The sequence below is a fragment of the Ambystoma mexicanum genome, chromosome 7q (genome assembly GCF_040938575.1).
Source record: "Ambystoma mexicanum isolate Mex_15411 chromosome 7q, UKY_AmexF1_1, whole genome shotgun sequence".
Classification (NCBI taxonomy): Eukaryota; Metazoa; Chordata; class Amphibia; order Caudata; family Ambystomatidae; genus Ambystoma; species Ambystoma mexicanum.
In genome coordinates, this window is record NC_090941.1 from 915,373,397 (window position 1) to 915,395,429 (window position 22,033).

General features: G+C 43.2%; 1 protein-coding gene across 1 annotated transcript in view; it reads right to left on the bottom strand.

Moving 5' to 3' along the window:
- The window catches only part of PCF11 (PCF11 cleavage and polyadenylation factor subunit), a 498,315-nt gene extending 478,200 nt beyond the window's left edge, over positions 1 to 20,115 (bottom strand). The window contains exons 1-5 of the mRNA XM_069639870.1: positions 19,716 to 20,115; positions 16,741 to 16,866; positions 14,075 to 14,263; positions 13,497 to 13,685; positions 4,058 to 5,259 (exon numbers count right to left, since the gene is read on the bottom strand). Of these exons, the coding sequence (XP_069495971.1) occupies positions 4,058 to 5,259; positions 13,497 to 13,685; positions 14,075 to 14,263; positions 16,741 to 16,866; positions 19,716 to 19,871 (1,862 nt within the window). The 5' untranslated portion in view covers positions 19,872 to 20,115. The remainder of the gene's footprint in view (positions 1 to 4,057; positions 5,260 to 13,496; positions 13,686 to 14,074; positions 14,264 to 16,740; positions 16,867 to 19,715) is intronic.
- Positions 20,116 to 22,033: the final 1,918 nt, after the last annotated feature.

Here is a 22,033-nt window from a genome sequence, read left to right on the forward strand (position 1 = left end):
GAAAGAACGATATTACATCAAAGCCAATAAAGCGGATAGACTCCTAGTAAGACAACTCTGCGCAATACACAAATCAAGGACCATCAAACATGCTCAAGGAGAAATGCAAACGCGCACCAAAGACATAGGGGAGGCCTTTAGGGCATTCTACCAAAAGCTGTACGCTACGGAGGACCAGGATGAAGGCGATCAAAACAGGTTCGTACAATCCCTCCCCATCCCAAAAATCTGAGGAAACAGGCACTGGAGACCCCGATAAGTGAAGAGGAGGTGGAAAAGGCAATAGACGGACTCACAAAGCACCCGGCCCAGATGGCTTCACGGCGCCTTTTATAAAAAATAAATAAATATAAAAAAAAATAATAAAATTTAAAAAAAAAGTGCTGGCATACTCACCCCAGTTCCGACTAGACTGTTAAACACCTTCAAAGAAAGTGGAAACGTTACTCCGTCCATGAATGAGGCGAAGGTTCTGCTGCTCCATAAATCTGGCAAAGATCCCTCCCTCCCTGGCTCATTTCAGCCAATTGTCTTAATTAACTTGGACTCAAAAATCTACACAAAGATACTGGCCGCTAGGCTATCCCCGCTATTACCAACCCTAATAAATACTGACCAATCGGGTTTTATTCCGGGCAGGCAAACGCATGACAATCTAAGAAGACCAATACATCTAGTGGAAAAGATAGGCATCACAAACACACCAGCAATCCTGCTTTCATTAGACGCCGAAAAGGCCTTCAACCGGGTCGAGTGGTCGATACTCTTTAAAACTCTGAGACACATGGGATTTGGAGATCACTAAATTAATATGGTTAGAGCCAATAACAATTCCCCATCAATAAGAATAGCAATTAATGGAGAGGACACGGACAGGGTAAGGATAACTAGGGGGCATGGCCCCTTTTCCCCCTCCTGTATGCCATTTTTCTGGAGCCACTACTGATTAAAAATCAGGGAATCCACACAAATAAGGGGGATTGAGATGGCTGGTAGACAACACAAGGTAATAGCCTATGCAGATGACATGTTGTTGGCCATGGAAGACCCGGGGAGGACCTTTCCACAAACCATAGAAGAACTGGGAGGTCTTTGGGGCGATGTCTGGCCTTCAGATAAACAAGAAGAAATCGGAGATACTGCAGCTGGCAGGGGAGAGAAAAGCACTGGAAAGGGAGGCAACCGCTCTAGGCTTAGAAATTGCGGATGAGGGTATCAAGTACCTGGGGGCTAACCCTCACACACAGGGTGGACTTGCTATATAAGGGAAACTATCCTCCGCTCCTAGAGCGAGTGAAGGGCGATTTGGAACGATGGTGCCCGTTAATGGTCTCATGGTGGGGTAGAAGCCAAATCGGTTAAAATGTCTATTCTGCCCCGGGCACTGTACTACTTCCATGCTCTCCCTATATCAATTCCTAATTCATTCTTCAAGGCTTTGTCTAAAGCTATCTCAACCTATATTGGAAGAGGAAACCCCCAAGGGTCGCCAGTGCCGTCCTTACGGCACCTATTGAAGCAGGGGGAATGTCCCTCCCACACTTCAGGAAATATTATCAAGCAGCGCAATTTTGGGTACTCAAGGAATGGCGGGGGGGGGGGGGGGTGACCTGCAAATGATGTGGGCGACAAGACAGGGCGGTCGCTAGAGGACGCTCTGTGGAAACCTAAACACAGGCATCCAAATCTCTGCATCAGCGAGGTCAAGAAATCCACACTGGAAGCTTGGGAGGAATAAACCCGGAAGGGAGTCATGACCACAATGATAGCTCCCTTCACACCAATTTGTAGGAACCCCCAGTTCCCACCGGGAATGGAGCGGGGGGCTTATGAGAAGAGGGAAGAAGCAGGGTGCAGGAAAATAGGGGAAATGTTCCATGACAAAGAAATAATATCGTTCGAAGAGTGCAAAATGTGGCTGAAATTCGCAGATGCGGACAGGTACAAATAGGAGCAGCTCAAACATTGGCTGATGACACCGGAGGTCACAAGAGCGGCATCAAGAGACTTAACACAGTTTGAAAGCTACCTTCTAACTAACTCTGAATCCAAGAAATTAATCTCCTCTCTCTATAGCTTTATCAACACATCGGAAAAAGAAGTCAAATGGGTATACATGATCAGATGGGAAAGAACACTTGGGGAAATAGATCTCTAAACAGCAGTGGGTGCAGCTGTGGACAAGCATACCAAAAATGACCAGGGCAGCGCAAACCAGGGATATGTGGATAAGAATTGTTACCTAATGGCACTACACTCCCGAAAGGCTCAGCACTATATCGGGAATCATCTAACCGCAGCTGGAGAGGGTGCTCAGAGGTGGGCACATGGAAGCACATCTGGTGGGACTGCCAAGGGGTGAAAGGATTTTGGTCTGAAGTGAAGACCGAGATGAAAAAGATGTTCCCAGAGGTGAAACAATTGGGCAAGAAAATATGGCTATTTGGAATGAAAGACCAACAGGCCAAGAAGTACACAAGGGCGCAATGGATGAGCTTCATGGTCCTGGTCATAGCGGCACGGGAGACTATTGCCCAAAACTGGAAAAAGCAAGATCTACCACAACTTTACGCATGGAAAAGATAAAACATCTTACAGGGCTCGAACAACACCTTCATGAAGGAATGGGGGGGGGGGGGGGGTTCAATGTTTAAAAAATAAAATCTTTTAATATGTATAAATGAATTGTGAGGTACTTTAAGCCATACACCGTAGTCATTCTACTGTTTAAGAGACGTATTTAGGTATTTGGTACGTACGCTCTCCCAGACTCACTTTAAATGAACGTGAATAAACTCAAATGTAATCCTCCACATAAGAGTGATCAGCCAAAGTGGCCATCGTTTTAAGGCATTGCTGGGACTTTATACCAGTTCACCGTTTTATTATTGCTAATGGACTTCTGCATAATTTATCTAAAATAAAATGTGCTGTTTATCAGGGCTGACCAATTCTATGGAGCACATCGTATTTATTTCACGGAGGAAAGAACCGCAATGCTCAACTGCTCCATAGAAACTACTCTGCCAATTTTGCTCTACAGGCCAGGAGCTGGCCCTGCGATTCCCTCCTGGCGGAGTTATCAATCCGTTACCAAGGAAGCTCAGGGTTAGGGTTTGCTTTTCTTAATTCTGTCCACGGATCCACCGTTACATGGATGTACACAGTGAGGTGTGTAGCCATTTTCTCCAATTTACCCACAGGTAGCTTATCATGTGAATACACGCATACAGCGTATTCTTTTACAACTTCTAGGCCAGAATCATCTTACATAAACAATTCTCTAAATACGAGCAGGGGAGTAGTTGGGAGCCCCAGAGGAGAATGGTTGAGAAGAGCGATTACTAAGTATTCGGTATGGTCGTTTTAAAGTATGCACTTTGAGAGCCAACAAAAAAACCACCAGAACAATTAAACTGTTAAACTCAGTATTTGGATGTCCGCCCAGATAAATGAAAAGAAAAACGTATTTCATAAAAACTGCAATTTCAAAATTAACAAAATTCCAATATCGTCCACCATGTCATCTTAGTATCTTCGTAACAAAGGGTACGCTACCTAAGAACAAAAATTGCAAACAGCCAGACAGAAAGCTACCATTTGTATTTTCGTAATTTAGCTGAATTAGATCAATACATCTCAAACTGGTTTCATAAATCAAATTGCATGACTAGAACACTGTCAGCTACCCCAGAAGTTGTAGTTATTAAATACTATTGCATTGAAAATTAAAAGTGAAAGATCTTGACAATGAAAATGTAACATTGAGCCTAGGACCGGAGATTAAATAGAAACAATTTACAAACGGCCAGTTTCCCATTAGGCAGTATCACTATTACTCCAATAATTTCTTTGTATCAATAGATATTCCTATGTTATATGGCCACTTTACATTTTGGTGTATAGGTCTAAAGTATGCAGACATCCTACGAGTTATGTTTATTTTTAAAATACAATATGGTTTTATATCCCCATCCCTCCATTATGCCTTCAGTAGAAAATAAAGCGAAACATTAGACTGCAATTTATTTTTAAACAAACACTGCCAAAAACTTACCTTTTACTTTCTTCCCAACCGGACTTCCACGTTTTGATGGGCTTGGGACCTGGCCAATTTTCCACATTCTCTTTAGGCTCAGATGTTGACCTTGTAGAGTGCTGATGAACAGTTTCTGTCCGCTCTTCTAGAGGTTTTTTTAACCTCCTAGAATCCCTTAAATCTTGTTTAATGCTCCTTTTGCCAGAATGTCTTTCGTCTCGGTTATTTGATGAGAACTCATCTATGTGAAAGGACTTTTGCCCTGAATGACGAGGCTTTGCCGTTTTATTTTGAGGCGGAGAAATACTTCTTGGACGTCTTTTGGGTGACCTGCGGTCTCTCCTTTTGGGAGAATGCGCAATTGGAGATCGTGAAATTGGAGACCGTGACTTTGGAGACCGTGACTTTGGAGACCGTGACTTTGGAGACCGTGATCTTGTTCTTTTTCTGGTACTTGATCGCAACATCTTCCCACTTGGTTTTTCAAGATCGTCCACATTAGGATCATGTTTCTGAACAATGCCATTCACTTTAGTCCTCCCCCCTGCAGTCCTATGTTCAGAAGATTTATTGTGCTCCTCCTTTTTATCTGCACTTTTCCTTCTTTCCTTATCGTCATCCTTACTGCCTTGCTGGTGCTTTCGTAAACGTGGATCTCTTTTGCTAACACCTGTGCTTTTTGATCCATCACCTTCCGGAAGTTTGTCTTTTAAATGGGCGGACTTTTTTAAAGGGGACAAAGACTTTGATTTGGTTTCATGTGCGGCTGTCTCCCGTCGAGGTAGCTTTTCTGATTTTGTTTTTTCTTGCTTTGAAGAGTTAGGTTTTTCAGCTGCTATAGCCCTGCTGGCTTTGTTGTCCACCTGGCACGTAACCATCTGGACTTCTTTCTTGTGGCCCTGGTCTTTGGCGTGGGATGAATGTGGGCTCACTCTGCTCAAGCAGGGGTCCTTGGCTGTTACTGTCTCTTCGTGAGGAGAAGAAGTCAGCAATGTTCTCTCTTTTTCTGGGTGCGCGTTAACTGTTTGAGGAGCTTTTGCTGCTGCATTTGAAGCTTTTGTGGCGATATGGGGAACTTTAGATACATGGGGCGCTTTGGGGACCAGTTGAGGAGGCTTCACATTTGCATGAGCAGCTGCCTGTGAAGCGGGATGCTGTTTGGTAGGTGTAGCAACAGAGCTGACACTACCGACTCCTTGCTGTGCACCAAGTGAAACTGCCTGCAAGACACAAATATTGCATGGTAAGTAATCAGAAAGCATCATGTATTGCTACATTTCATTGCATAGTACATGTCAAACATGGAAGTGTGCCAGTATAACATGGGCTAAACTAAGAGCCATCACAACCGTACGGATGCCTGATTGTATAGAGCAAAAAACAGGATGAATCACACACAAGCTCAAAGTACAGTACCATCAATTTTAAAACATGTCCATGCAACGGGTGCAAGGGATAGATGACACGCATTGAGAAAAAAAAAAGTTACATTCAGACACCGCTAGATTGCTTTTCTAACCTCATTGATCGATAACTCTTGTATGGGAGGATAGGTCCAAGAGTCCCCCTCTCCCCTACAGTCCCCCCCTTGTGGAGTCCATGGCTCGTCAGGGGTCTCCCCCTGCCACCAGGGCCCAGGTGGACCACTGGCTGACACATTGACCAAACGTGCTGTATTAAGCTAGGCCCTGGAAACCATTTTGTGAAACCATAATGACATGAGCCCCTGTGCCAAGCAGCACGGCCCCCACCCTTGGAGAGTTCTCACTTGTCCCTGTGGCCGCAGCTCCCTGGCAGATCCGCTGAGAGCTTGTTCCCACGACCAGACGGACATGAGCTAGTGCTAGAAGCAAACACTAACATTCACCTTCCGCAGTGTATCACTGTCCACAGTATGACCCGGCCAGCAGGGCCGGGGTGGAAAAGAACTGTAAAATGGTCCCCCGACAAAAGTAGAGACCCTAAATAATAATATGCAAACTGGCTGTAATAAAACTCTTTTCTCCATGACCTTTTGATAAAATATGTGAACTCCATAAAGATGGCAGAATGTGTGTGTTCATGTGGCATACTGATCGAAATACCCATATCCCTTAGCTATGTGCAAATGGTAGAAGTGGTAGAAGTGTCCCAGGTTTTATGGTATATGTTTCTCCGAGAAGAATGTACTCCAAGGCCCTATGCCATAACTACACTAATGCTGCTAGAGTGCAACGGAAAACAAGTGCTACAGCATTGGGAGCTCATGTAAATTGTGTAAGAAAATGCATAGAATGTATTCGAATGTTCAAGCCCACCATGTGTCACTACCATCAGTCTTATTGGCCAGTTGTTCCTGCGCGCTCCACCAACCTTAATACTACCTCGCTTATCGTGTATGCATAGAGTGCAACAAAATGTTGTGGTTGTTAAATACTTAACATATAGTTATCAATAGCAACATTGGTATAGGTAACGCATTTGAAATGGCCATGTAAAGGCACTAACAATGTAGAAATGTAAGCTTTTAAAAAAACTCAATGAGTATTGTACATTATATTAAGGTTTATGCCTTTTCTATATAATCTGCAACACACGAGGAGAATCCCATTGTGGGCATATCCAAGGCCATTTCCCCTCCTTCCCCATTGAAGCCTGCCAGATGAAAGGCAGAGGCCTGGGCTGCTCTGCCTCATCTCCCCCAAATTCGGCTGGAGCCGCTTCAAGCATTCGCGCTCCCCCGCAGCTCACATGGCCACGGCCAGCCACCTGAATTATTTACAACCCAGCGGTAAACCCCGGCCATAAACGCAGGCCATAAACGCAGGCCAGAGGTGCCCTGTCTTAGGCTCCACGACCCACCAGCTCACCCCAGGTTAATGGCCCCTGTAAAATTAGGACACCCAATATTATAGCAACACTGTAGGAACACATTCATAATGACTTCTAACGATACATGAAAACTTGGACAGCTTACCCCTTGCCCTGAGACCCAACCTCGTGACCTACGATACCTGGCCAACAGGATGATGGTAACCATGTATTGATGTATCACCAAAGGACCCCACTCTAGGTGCATTCCTCCTGTGTTACATTAACCTGTAGAATAACCTATTGTAGGATTTACAGGGAAAGATAATATTGCAGTATTGAACGAATGGGGTGTGTGTGGCCCTTAGTGCAGAAAGCCAAGGAACACGTTCATCAATGACACTGGCCACGCCTGGCACCGCCCGGATGAGCCCAGCTGACCTGCCCGCCCCACATTGGCACCCAGTGACGTCCACCAACCACGGCGTAACACATCACAGCTGCACCTATAGTTAGTCGCCACCACCCAATCCCCACAAACATGTGCCCCCTATAGTGTGTAGGTTCTCATGACGCGTTTTGTAAATATATACGCCTGTCTTTGCTAGTGTCAGACAGAGCGCTCTCGGAGGTTGCAGAGTCCTTTGCATGCCCTATTTTGACTTATATAAACTCCCATTAAGCTCACCCGCACTTTGTCTTAGCCTTATTCCCATCTTGGGAGAGTCCATTACTGCCTCTCATTGTGGGGAGGGTCGTGCTATCTGGGGGCGCTCGCCTTCACTCTACACAGGGATGGCAACATAAATATAATGCAGTTGGTCGGGTGCACTGGAGCATCTAAAGATTACAATTTGAATGCTACTAACCGGGCATAAAAAGTAACTAGCACACTCAATTATCCAACTACGCACAGCACACCATTCCTTACTGTGTCCGTTAACACTAGCCAACGGACAGCGAGTGTCAAGTGCAAATTTAAAACTGTACTAACAGGCCTCCAGATAAGGTTCGTACGAAGGCTTTTTACGCATGAAAATCGTGTAAATACGACAGCTTTATTATTTTCCTGTGCACATTTACACACAAGCAGAGGGCAGTGCAATCGCCAGGTTACTTGACAAACCAGAACGCTTATTTTGATTAGTTATCTACATGGATGTAATTGCAAGCCATGGAGAAAAGCTTCTGAAACAGAATTTCGCTGAAGCCTTCCAAAAAACTTAAAAATAAAGGCTACATTTCTGATGTCGTGTGTGTTTAGATGCTCATGGAGCAAATGGAAGCACTGTGCATATTTATTTTCCTAGCATTTTAGGATTGTATAATTCAGATGGGAAACTAAGTTGCAACTGAGAATTCATCTTTTATAACAAATTATGCTTTTTTCCAGTGAAAGCAAACCACCAGTATTGCACAATTGTATTTTTCAGAGTTCCTGTGCGGTGTGCATAATCATGCAGAGGCAGATCATTTTTACACTTATAAAATTTAATTTACACCATTATAAAAACAGTGTGCAAAATGATGAGTATGCACAGTCTAGTTTACATCCATTCAACCTAGCCGTCAATGGCAGCAGATTCTTTGCTCAAGGGCGAGTGACTGTCATTAGACCAATCACAGGTGTTATAGCCACTCATATCTTCAAGACTACAATTAAAAACATCAAAAACCTGACTCTCCAGGAAATGCAAGCGCTGTGCAAGAAGAAATTAAAGTTACATTTGCAATTGAAATAAAAATCTCTGCAAAACCTGTCCCTCTGATAATCATGATAAGGATTTAACTTTATGTAGTGTTTCATAAACAGTTCGCCCAACATCTAGGCACCCGTCGATAATCAGTTTACCGACCTCCGAAGGTGGTTCGCCAATAAGATAGCTCAGCTGGTTGAGTGCTGGTTGCTGCAATCTGTGTGTGATATGTAGGTTTGAATACCAGCAAGGCCAACTCAGCCTTTCAATGCCGATAAAGGAATACCAAGTTCGGTTTGGTGATTTGTGATAAATATGTTCTATGTACAGCACTATATAAATAATCATTTGACCATGAAATTAGATAAGAGTCCCTACCTCTCTCCACTGTCGTATCACAACATAAGCATACCATTAGGTAGTAATAGCTCCAGGAAATGAGGACTCGTATTTAACATCAAGAGACAATTATGCTATCGGACCACAATACAATTCATGTTTGCTTTACTATGTTATTGGCTAGCTTGTGTTTTCAACATATATACACATAGGAGATCACATGGCCAGGTCGCAGAGAAATATAGAACTGCGTTTTCTATCACAATGCAGAAAGCTGTGGCACAGTATTTATTTCATACTGTTTTTGCACACGTCGGCTGGGTGTCACATCAGAAAAGTCCCTTTTACTCTTAAAATCACATTTCCGCTGTTTAAAATTAGGGAGTTAATACTCCCACCTCAAAAATAAGCACCGCATACTAAGAATCCACGTCTAGTGCGTTCCTATTTGAATTGAAGGAAAAGGTTGGAGAGGCAACGTCTTCGAATGCCATGAGTGGCACAGAGCTGGCAAAGATGGCCTCATTAATTTTATGTTGTGTTACTCTTTTGTACTGCACCAAATCATCATGTTTGTAGTTTTAAAACGCTTAATCCTATCAGAAGTTTAGTCAGCCCGGGCCATCAGTCACCAAACCATAGTCTGCTGAAAAGAATAACCTGAGCAAGCGGGAAGTAAGATGGGCGGAAAGCAGGACACGCGTTTGCAGAGACAGAGCTGAAGGCTCGTCTTAGAACAGATGCATGTTCATATATATATATTTTATATATATTCTCCAACTTCCAGAGAGGTTGGACACATGAGCGTGTTGATTTTGACACATACACCAGGATTCCAAGGTCGTTTCAGAGTATTATTTTAAAAAATGGAGCGCGAGTAGAGTTCAGAACATGAAAGTGGTGGTTCGGGGGGGCTTTGTCGAGTGTTCTCTGTCGATACTGGTAGCTATGTAGCCCTAGAATGTCAAGACGTCTGAATAAATCTGGGGCTGCCAAGCCAACTCATAAGGGCCGATGCAGAGCTTCCGGGAGCTGGGCGGCAAGGCCAGGGGAAGAAACAGAAGCCCCATGGTGGGGAGAGAAAGAGGGAACTCTGTTTGGGCAAAAAGCCCTGGGGGGTGGGGGGGAGAACGAGACGGCCAGCGTGGGCGAAAGAACCGAGGAGCCCAGATTGGGAAATTAGCAAGAGTGCCCCAGCGGGCACAAGGAAGAGACTGAATGAATCCCCAAGTGGGGAAGAGGACAATGCACATAAGTCTCTCAGAATGGAGGACTGAGAGATACACATGTTTCAAGAAGAACCCGAGAGACTCATTTGGAACCCCAGGGCAGCATTTTAGCCATACACACTACTAACTATGTTTTGGACTATGAACATAGGGTGGTTTGGGGGAGTAAGGGGGGGGGCAATCAGAAGCTACTCCTTTCCTTCAACAAGGCCCTTGAGAAGTAGGGCGATACAAGTGGTTACAATAGGATTTCTGGACAGAGGACTTCATTTATGTTTGACCAACAACTAGCAATTTGACGATACCTTCATATGTATAGAGCATGGCCTAGTAGCAGAGTTATGGAAAGATTAGATTATCTTATCTTTTTTATTCAAAGAGCAAATGTACCATTTGAACATCAAGAATGCTTGGCAGTCTCCCAATTCTGACCGACCACTGTGCAACAAAGACGAACTGAATGGCCTCTGTGCCGAGTGGGGAATTCTATAGTTGGGCTAAATTGATCACTAGCAGGTTCTGTTAGTTTTAAGCAGGCAAGTTCGCTGGGGATACTGCCCCGAGGCTGCTCTCTGAGCAGTCATTGTGTCATGCCAGCAAACCTTGAGAATTCCAGGGCAGTTATAGACCCTTCGCAGGCGGTTACTGAGCACTGCTGCAAATAAGTAGTATATAAAACCGCCCCCTTGCATCCACTTACCTGTGCTGCAAATACTGATAGCAGGTGGCAGAAGTAAAAAAAAAAAACTAATAAAAAAAAACTAGACAGCTATGGGAAAATCGTTCAGTTTAGTGGACAACCTGCTCCTTCTACAGCACAGAACACTCCCCGGGCCCAAAATCCTAGGACACTGTTCAGGGCCAGAATGGAGAAATGGATACGCAAATTAATTGGCTCCAAAAAAGGGCCAGAAACAAGAGAAATGGTAATGTAGGGGATCCATATACTTGAAGACCGTTTAAAAGCAACAGGCAGGTTTACATTAAAATTCACCACACAACAAATGGTTTCCTGCGAAGCTCACCCCAAACAGAAGATGGATAAATGGGGGTTTTAGAAAGTAAATAATCCAGTAATTGGCAAACACTCCACTGAATCCTAATGAACATTATGTTGCCACGTGGCTTTACATGAGACAGCATAATGTGCGTTTCCGTGGAAACATTGGCACAAAATCTGAAAGTTATTTTACCACCGAGCATCCATCTGCCTTAAAAAAAAAAAAAATAAAAAAATAAAAAAAATAAAAAAAAACACACCTTTCTCAGTGTTGGTGCTTAGGCTAGACAAACTGCATGAAACAAAAGAGTTCACTTCTCCCCCTGGACTAAAAATCAAATGTACGTCTTTAATGTAGAGGAATACATTTTTAGTGACCCATTAATAATGTCATACATGGGATTGCAGCATTCTTATAAAAAAACAATTAATGACATGCACCAGAAGACTGGTCAAGCTGTGACCAGAGATTGGTGATTAAGTCTCATTCGTGTTTGGGCCGTGTCTGCACATATTGCTGATCCCAGAAGGTATAGGAAGTGTATCCCTTTACTGCAAAGAAATTAGAATATGACCAACAAGACAACCACAGACTAATGGGGTCGCATGCCTAACTGAAAAACCAGAGGGTGTCTCACCCAGTAGTCCTCAGGGGATCTCTTGCTGAAGTGGCCAAGGCCCTGGGGGTGAACCAGTGCACGAGGATCACCTGGGTGAAGGGGTCTTCGGGGAGTGGGGGTGCACAGCCGAAGGTGATGCGGTTTTCCCCCCTTTTCTATTCATCTACCCCATCCTATTTTTTAGGATTACCCCAACCCCTCCCCCTTTGTACACGAACACTGAGTCGAGGAAGAGTGTGACAGTAACCAGTCTAAATATCTCACATCGTACTGGACAGGTCAGGCACTTTACCCTAAGTGCATTCACCCGATACCAATTAGCTCACCTCACACGAATAAAAGGCAACACCTAAAGACTCACTCTGAGCAATACAGAACACGAAATGAGCAAAACTTCCGGGACAAAGGCACGCCTACTGGAGCAGAGCAACAGACCAAGGGATGAGAGCAGCGGTCCAACAACCCCATGGCTTCCCTACTGGAGGTTGTTGCCTCAGGTAAACCGTGAAAGACACGTGGAAAAGGCCAGATCCCACAAGTGAAGATTGCATTGTATTTCAAGGACGCCAGCGACCCCCCCCGGGTGAAGAGTTTGGGAGGTGAGGTCAAGCCTGTGATACTAACCTTTACTCGAAAATCAAAACCGCTAAATAAGCGCAAACAACCAGTGAGTTGGCAAGCAACCTGAGAGAACGGTGTGTGTTAAAGTGAATGAAGTAGCAGACCCACAACACAAGCAAAGGATGCACACGGGTGGATGAGACGCGAAGAAGGGCAGACCGGTGATTTAACTTTAAAGTGAAATACAGCTGCAAGATCAGCAATACTAAGTAACAGAGCGGTCCGGTGAAAAGTAACCCATTCCAAAGTCTCGGAAAAGGTGCATTGTTCAAAGCAAAAGGGCGAACAGCAAGAGCGAAAGTAAATAAGTTGAGTCAAAGTGGTCCTGCGATGATCAGTAACAAAAACCACACACATTCGAAAGACTTGCACCCGAAAGTGGTCAGAGCCCGATTGAAGGAGACCCGAAGTATGTTAAGCATGGGTATGGGAGCCCCCTTGCAACTTTGTGTGAACTGTATCTTCAGAGGTCTAAGCCCGGAGAGGGTGCCTACGAGAACTGTGTGGTGAAAGGTCTGAGCTCGGCTGAGGGGGACCCTTTGTGAATGTTTTGGTTAAAACAATATTTTGAAAGTTCGAGAAAGGTAATTTAAGCGTGGATGGCCAAGCGGTTGTGAACTGTGTAGGAAGCAGAGCCAGGGTGTGTAATCCTGCATACAGGGATGGCCTTGCCCCATAAGGCCTAACATATACAAGAGATAGGACAGGCATTGGGTTTTTGTTAGAAGGGGCCATTTTCATTTAACAGACTCCACTAAGACCGTTTGGTTTACCGTTTGATGGTTGGCACTACTCCCAACTCAGTTATAGGGCAGAATAGGAGTTTCTCCAACCCCAACATTTTCAATAAAGGTTTTACAAATTGGATCCATTGGGTCAGTGTCAATACTTGCAATACCATTCCCTACATAACCTAGAGTTAATTTTTGTAAACCAGAGAGAGAAGCCGGTAAGTGTGGGGAGTTAAATCATTGCACAACTAAAGAACAAAGTGGTGCTACATTTGAAGTAGAGATGTTCTCTAGCCATGAATGAAAACTACAGCAATGACCATATACGAAAAATACAAAATAACAGTTCGGCAAAAAAGCCAATCGGCCACCGTGGTTCAAACAAACATAACTGAAAAGTAAGAATGTGGTAATTAACTGGCAAACTTACCAGCTGTGCCTTTGTCTGTTCCAATTCCAGTTCCAATTTCTTCTGCTGTAGTTCTAGCAACTGTTTCTGTTTGGCTAACAGTTGTTGTCTAATTATTTGTTCCTGTGTCAAACTCTTTTGAATTTCGGGAGCAATTGGAGTGATAACAGGGGCTGCAACCGGAATAATAGGTGCAGGTGGTTCCTCTTGCTACAAAAAAAAAATATATATATATAAATATATCTTTGTAAAATTAAGATACCCATGGGGCAATTCAGTTTTCAAAAAGATTAGATGGTACACTAGACGCTTCACTTGGGACCAACTGTATCTCAAGTGTTAAGATTTGTTCACATTCAGTTCAAGAAAAATTGGGATTTGTGACCATTTCAGTGAACTTCAACAGTAATGCCCCACACAGATGTCAAGGCGGGTGTGGTTTGCTATAAACAATTGGGCACCACTGCAGTCTATCACCAACTTTTTGCAATTAAGACATCAACACTGACACAAACAGAACATTTTGAGCAAACATTTCTGCTGATACAGTAAAGTAGGGCCACACTTTGCGGTTTTATGCGATTTACAAAATAACTTACCGTTTTATTTAAAAACTTTGGGTTCACATGGATGCTAGAAGTATTCACATTTGGGGGTAGAGGTTTAATAGGCCAAGCAGGATCTAAGGAGTTTACTCTGACATCAAGTGCATAAAGTTTCTTCGAAGGAAAAATCTCATCCCAAGTTGAGCGCAACTTAAATAAACTTTTCCTAGTATTTTCCTCCACCTGAAAATAGAACAATTATATTGCTCGAGACATTAACATATTTCGCAAAAGGATAATCTTCAAATATTTCTGGGGAAAAGTTCAAAGTAACAAGTATTGGTAGCAGAACTAGCTTATAAGAAAGATGTATAATAAGAAACCAAATCTGAGCAACCTTAAAAAAAAATAAAAAAAAAAAGTAAAGGCATCTTTGCCAAAATCTGACTCGATAAACATAGCTCCCTAGAATTGATGTCCAACATTGATCTCTGAAAAGTAATATGGCAAAATTGTATGGCAGACAAGAGTTAATATACTAATCTTCACAGCCACTTATGTGGCACATAAAGGAAAAACTAAATTCAGAAATGTTAAACGAAACACTGAATGGAAATGGTACTTAATGGGTGGATGAGGTCACGGAAGCTACATTACTGTGAGCAGTTATTGGAACACTTGGTGGTTGCAAGTGTACACCAAAATGAAAACATTGTGTTAATGGTTCCTTTAAGTGACTTCAGAACAACTATTGAAAGAATAAAGCCTCAAATCAACCAACACACTTAGAAGTACAGTGGACAACTTCCTAATACAATAAGCAGTGACTGAAGGTGGTTAGTTCAAGCCACATTTAAGTATATATAATAGAGCAAGCAGAAAAAGGTAGCACGCACTTCCACCGCACCGCTACAACACAAACCACACCAACAGCACATCACTCTGATACTCGCACCAAAAGCTCAGCACACTGTGTATACCGCACTCCTCAGAACACCACTCCTCTCACTATCCTACTCCCTCTTCACCCTACTAGCCCATCCCAACTTCTCATTTGGGGATCTGCCAGAGCACCTGGGGACCAACTCTGTTGGTGACGGTGCGCGGTACAAATATCTAACATTTACAAGGTGTTCATGTTGATGGGCATCATGTAATTTGTACAATTTCAAGAATTGCCCGTGTGCACGGAGTTCTATGAAGTTTTTAATTTCTTCACTTTTGCAGAAATATCTTCCCATGTTAACCAGTGTTATTTAAATCAACCAATTTCTCACATCACTTAAATCATTTCATAATTACAGTACAACTTATTGCCTACATATAAAATATGTTGTATTTGTACAAAGTGTTTTACGCTGGAACACACTTGACATGCCATGGTCTTCAACTGCAAACTTAAGGTGGTGGGAAAAAGAAAAAAAAAATTAGATGAGAGCCTAAATACAATATATTGATTGGAACCATACTTCCCAGTGGAGTATATACCAAATGGTTTGAAAAGGAAAGGCACTACGTCTTGTACAAAAGTGGATTGCATTACAAAATACACAACAAAGAAAACATACAATCTTACAAGCAAATATGACTGTTCTAGGAGTAGAATTTAAAAAAAAAAGGACTACAAGGTGTAGGCTGCTCTAGCATTATAGGTGGTTCTAGGAGCACAAATACGTGTAAATAAATGCAATGTTCTAGCAACACAAATGCAAACAAAAATGGATATTTAGTCAATAAGGTATACTGTAATTCTGAAAACATTTAAAAGTTGAGAAATGGAAGGTTATATGGATCAAGATCTGAGAAATTGGTTGATTGAATATGTTAATTTGATTTAATAACACTTGCTACCATGAAAAGAATTAAGCTGATTTAATAGTTTCTGCAAAAGTGAAGAAATTAAAAGCATCATAGAATTCGGCACACATGGGAAATACTTTAAATTGCGCAATTTTCATTCAGAGAACACGTACAACAGGGTTGGTTTGAAATTGAGATTCGATTAGCAGGAGCTAAAACCAACTCCTGAGCGTCAGGCATCACACTGTAGGCAGGAGCTACCACAGGTAATCCAGGAGCCACCAGAGGTGCTCCTTTAACTTCTCGTCCATTTTGTATGAACCATTGTGCTTTCACTCTTCTATTTCTATATTGACATTCTTAAATACTAGTTGGAAGGCACCAGTTGGCACTAGGAGCCAAAAGTTGGTTTCATGCTAACCAGGCTTTACCAGTTCCCAGCTCCCCTCAATTTCGACCCAAGTGTAGTGTTCTTGAACTTGCCCAAACGCAGAGTGTCTAAAACAGAATATGGAAATCAATCGTATTTAAACTATGGGCGCAATCACAATCAGTATAGGCACGTGTGTTACTTGAAGATAATGTAATTTGTGTTTTTATAACCTGCCAACAATGCAAGCATGCCAACAGTCCATTTTAAAAGGCAATTAATCAGGTGTAAGCCTCTTAACTAATGGAATCATCAAGACAACAGAAGATGGTGCTGTATTAGTTTGTGAAGACTAGCACTGGCAACAAATTAAGCCATCCATAGTGATGCTTACAGCAGATTTGTGAACTAACCCTATCATTTATATACAAAGAAGAATAAAGTAGCTTCCTTTTGCAAAGCTAACTGCTTATTTTATATAAACATTAAAGAAAAATAATTAAATGCAATCGTGTATATATGCAGTACGTATATAGAATAGAACATGTACCTTTTCAAATACATTCACAAATGTAGAAACTAGGTTTTTAGAAAATGCATCAAGATATTCTCTCCCGACGTTCTTGACAATTGAATCCATAAGGTACATAACAGGAAGCTTCTCTGCAGTAGGAGCCTGAGTGATAAAAAACTGAGAAATTTAGTATAACAAAACAGCATTTATAGGGCTAAGATTAGGACTCCCCCACGGTAACTTAGATGTCAGTCTGACTTCCAAAAATTATTTTGCCCATGTAAGTCCTTTCTGTCAAAATTCCACCCAATCAAAATGTTTTTTTCTGGGTCTAAGAGTACTGCGATACCCATCTAGCAATAAATGGGAGCCAGATATCAAATTATATTAATGCTACAAGCAAGTAGCCCATTCCACAACCAATAAACGGGTATTTCAGATTAGTGTTGACTCTACAAGCAATGCAACTCTAAACCACCTAACATGTTGGAGATCCCATGAATCACTTGGCTGGAATAATTAAGCTATTGATTCAGATAAGAATCCGGTCCAATGAATTTCAGCAGGTAGTCCATACTGGATCGCAGGTGCCAATTTTGTTATTGCAAACACCAGGTTGCTGGGATCTTCAAGTATTCAGTCCATGTGAACGCGCACCCATGTGGAACTGACAGCATCAGCAATCGGGCATGAAAAGTCAAAAATGAAAAGTCAACAGGAATGGAAGAAAAAAAAAATACAAGGGACCTAGCGAGTATGCATAAGGTGGTCTCTAGATAGCTTGAGGTCAGTCTGGAAGTGATGTCCACACATAGCTCTTTTTCTTTGCCACAGCAGCACGGCATAGCTTGGTTTTAATTAGGTGTAGCTAATGTCCATATTCAGAGCAACAGTAAATTTGTTTTACATTATGCAGCAATAAAACCCTACCAGCAAATAACACGGTCAAATAACAGCAATCGACACACAGACCAAATAAATAACACTTTCACACCTGGCCAAAGGCCATTTAAGTAAAGCAATGCATTATGATCCTGCACATTCATCAAGTTTGGTGGTTTTAATTAAATTCTAGTCCCTCTACATTATGCCTCCAAAACCTGCGAGCATAACACAGCTAATAGGGTCAGTGGTCACCCCTTACCATATTCGGAAATCAAACGTACACGGACAGCAAAAAAGAAAAACCTAGACAAATTGCAATGTTAGGGGTATCTGGGCACACAAAAAGTGTTGCTGGATCAATGTAGCAGAAAAATCAAAAAAATCCAAAATAAGGATGAATGCCTGTGAACAGCGAGTAACTGAGGTTGGTAACGGACATCTGAGGAACATGCTCAATTGAGTAACAAAAGGGCACACACGCTTCATAAAAAAAAATTTAATTTTTTTTTTCCAGTTTCCAGGGCTCTTGAACTAAAATGTCCATATTCCGTCGAGTTTTAGGCCCAAGTGTTCAGTTTGATTCGGAGCAAATTGGGCATTAAGGGGGAAATTCTAATCTTGGAAAACAGCATTCACTGATCTAAACTGCACACTCGATCACGAACTAGGTTATGTGCAAGACCACCACTAAAACCATTTATAAACTTAACGTGTGTTGACTGGGGAAACGCTTTGGACACTGGAAAATGTATAGGTTTGATAACGAGACGGCAAATGTGCATTTCTTGAAAACAACTGGGAACGCTTCAAGAGTGTGTGAGTGTTGGGTGCGGGGCACATTCATATTCAACCAGTGGGATGTTAAGGAAACTTGTTGAGCCTCTGAACGCGTGAGAACCCACACTCACGCTGACGACTCTTTGAGCACACTGAAATAATAAGTTTCTGATTTCATAATTCAATAAAGATCGCTTCACAAAAGAAAAACCAGAAAACACAAGAGCGAAGTGAAATCAACATGTCAAGTGTCCCTCCCCCATACTTTCACAAAGTACGTGTAAAACAGTAAATAAAAAAAGACAAATACACAGTTAATGCGTTTTATTAACAGATTGCAATACCAGTCACATTTGAAAACCATTTATTAAAGCGTTACACTGGGAACACAAGCATATGCATAAAAGACACGTGAAAAAGTGGAGCCACCGGCCAAAGCGGCAGTGCATCCTGGGCGCTGCTTCTGACAATCATGAGCTAGAAAAGCACAGCAGGCTCCTGGGAGGGGAAAAGATATGGGGGGCGTTGACATGTGCGGGTCTGACAGCAGCCTGCACCGAGGGGCTCTGTTACCACGTGCCCTGCCAGAACAGCTGACCTAAACCAGACTCAATACCTCCCCACGGTACACGGTTTCAGGTGTACTCCAGCTAGCAAGGAGGACGACAGCGAGGTTAAAAATATTTGAGAGGCTATGAACGCTTTACCCATACTCAAAAATGGGTGGCTGGGTATAGGGGATTACAAAAAAACAAGCTAGAATCTAACCTCGAGGGCGAAAGAATAAAGTGCTGTTAAAACGTCATGGGGAACTAAAAAGGGCTATACAACTGTCCCTCCCCCCGAAAAAATGGACGACTCATTTGACGGCTTCACATTTATTTTAAAACATGCCAGTCTACCTCTACACAGTGCTGGAAAAGGCTGGGGTTATTAGGGTATTTACTGGGAGCCGGCCAAGCTTTGGGAAGCGATTTACAGGTTAGAGAAGGGAGCAGATCTAAACGTTGGGACACTTGCACGAGCATGTTAAGTTAGGTGCTGGCAAAGGGCCAGCCTCTGGGAAAAGCTATGGGCTAATGGCCCACGGCTCTTAAAAACCCTTACATTGAACATTACATTAGAGCAGTAAGAGTTACGCTACAAGCCCAACGGCGTATATAACGCCCAAGCAGCGGCATGTCTCCCGTAAAATGGGGGTTCACACCCGGGACTTTGACACGGCTCCACCGACGCCATGTCTCCACGGACCTCGGGAATAGAGGGTGGCGTTTTACTGATAGGAAATTGAGAGGAAACGTGTCTGTATAGAAAACCAAAGTAAAATAAAATTCTTTTGATATAAAAACCTTGGCGATTTGAGCTTCAATAAGAGCGACGATGTCTCGGGCGAACGGAAGATTCTCCTCGGCAAGAATGGTCAGCATATTGATGTGCGGCTTGCTGTTGAAGGTCAGGTCCTCCAGGGAGGACTGATACTCCCGGCACGCGTCCTCGGCCTCCATCTTCCTTGCCTCACCCCCCGGCTGCGCGAGTCCTCGTCGAGAGGCCGCGGTCTCAGCCCTTCGCCTTCCCCCTTACTGACAGTCCTGTTGTCCCACACCCCACCACCCCCTCTACTGCATGGTGGAGGGTAATCCGCGCCGCCACAGCCCGCGCGCCGGCAGGCTCTGGCTCCGTTCGGTCGCCGATCGCTCTCCGCCCGGACAAGATGGCGGACGCTAATTGGAAAAAAAACACCAAGCTCCCAACCGTTGCGTCATGCGAAATTATTTTAATGAATTGTGACGTTTCCCAGTCTTTGTCCACAGCTACTGCTCTGATTGGTCGTCTGCACGCCGCAACACCCCTTTCTTTAAAGCTCAAATGTGCAGCGTCTACTGGCCACGCCTCTTTTGTGAAAGGGCGGGGTTAAATTGACTTTTTCCTATCTTCCATTAGTATCCTTTTTCCGCTGGGTCAGGTGGTCCTCGTTTATATGACAGCCGTACGGTGTGTCTAGAACAGCCACATTTGGAGTCGTGTAACGCGTGTTGGTCTAACACAATAATCGTGAAATTACAATATACACATATTGCAAGTTAATGGTAACTGCGACGTGAAAGGATGTTTACTACAACAGATTTCTCTCGTGAGGTACAGTTTCTATAAACAGCTTTCAGTCAAGCAAACACGGACAGTTTATTTCCAAGACGGTCCGTGTCCTGTTTTTTTTTTATCTCAGCGAGTTTAGAGTGTAGCTTCTAATAATGTACTTCCGGTTTAAATCTGTCTTCGCTCTTTAGCATTAGGTTCTACGTAACTGCCCGGCCGCCTGCGCCTTAGAAACAGCATTATGCTAGAAAGAAACCACAACGGCTTAATATTCATCAAACCTCCGGTGAAATTGAAAGCTACCTCTTAAATTCTAATTATGACTAACAGGCTTATGTACCCCACTCTCATTTCAATGTATGCTTTTATTTTTTTAAACGCGAACCTATCGGCATCGAGCAGGCGTGGCACTTTGGAAAGTAGATGTGTAGGCTTAGACTCTAAGCCTGAGAGGGTCGGGAGAGATCAGATCACAGAAACTAGTGATCAAATACATGTAAGCAGTGTAGCAAGCAGCTGGCTGAAGGGTTTCCTGTCTCACTGGCCATCTATGACTGTTTTAGAATGTGGATGCAAGTGTGACTTACACATGGGTGGGAGGAACTAAAGAGTATGACGTTCCCTTACTTTATGTGACCCTGGAGTACACTTCCAGGACAGTAGACAAGGCCACTTTTTTATTTAATCAATTTCCCCCTGCTGGGGATCTGAACCAAGGCTCTGCCTGTAACATCCATGTCCATGTGTCAAACCTCGTGCTGGCTAAGTTCTGTTTATTTCAATGGAATCCTTGCGCATAAAGGCCATTCCTAGGCAGTCAGGCAGCAATCGGTGAATTGCTGTGGGCGAAGGGGTGCTTGTGTAAGCACAGAGGTAAGCATGTGTCAATGGCTAGTCCTGGGCATGTCCTTTAAGAGGTGCCAATGGTGGGTGATTGGATGATGAGGTTGCATAAAGCTGCATGCTATGGGGGACAATGACACACTGATGGTGGTCAGATAAATGCATATTCTTGCACTTTGTTTTCTTCAGTCTTGTGCACCGCAGTGTGGGTTGGAAAGGAAGGACCCAGCTAAGGGGTTTGAATTGGAGGGGTCAGGGGTTGGGAATGACCGTGCATGAAGGGAGCAGAAGAGGGGCAGGGCAGAGGGAACATCGTTCCACTACTTTCTTTTGGTACACTTTCACCACTGGATTTACAGCTTTGCAGAATAACCAGGACTGTTCCGAATGTCATTGGGCAGCTGGGTTTTCTGATGCTGACCAGTGGGTGGTCGCTACACAGCTTAAGAGTAATTGTATATTTTTTTAGTGTAGCTACTTGGACTTTTGTAAGATGTTCACAACTGAACTACTTACCATCTATCTCACCTTTTAGTGAATACATTTAGCAATATGGTGAAAAGACCCACAAGGAACTAATAAGGCATATGTATGGCGGGTGTAAGATAGACCACCCACCAAGGTGTCACCCATTCTCCAATAGCTGATAAGGGTGGTGGAAGTTTAGGGAAATGGATAGCAGTCTAAGGAAAATGTTCATGTAGAGTTCCAAAGCTTAGCCACTAATGGT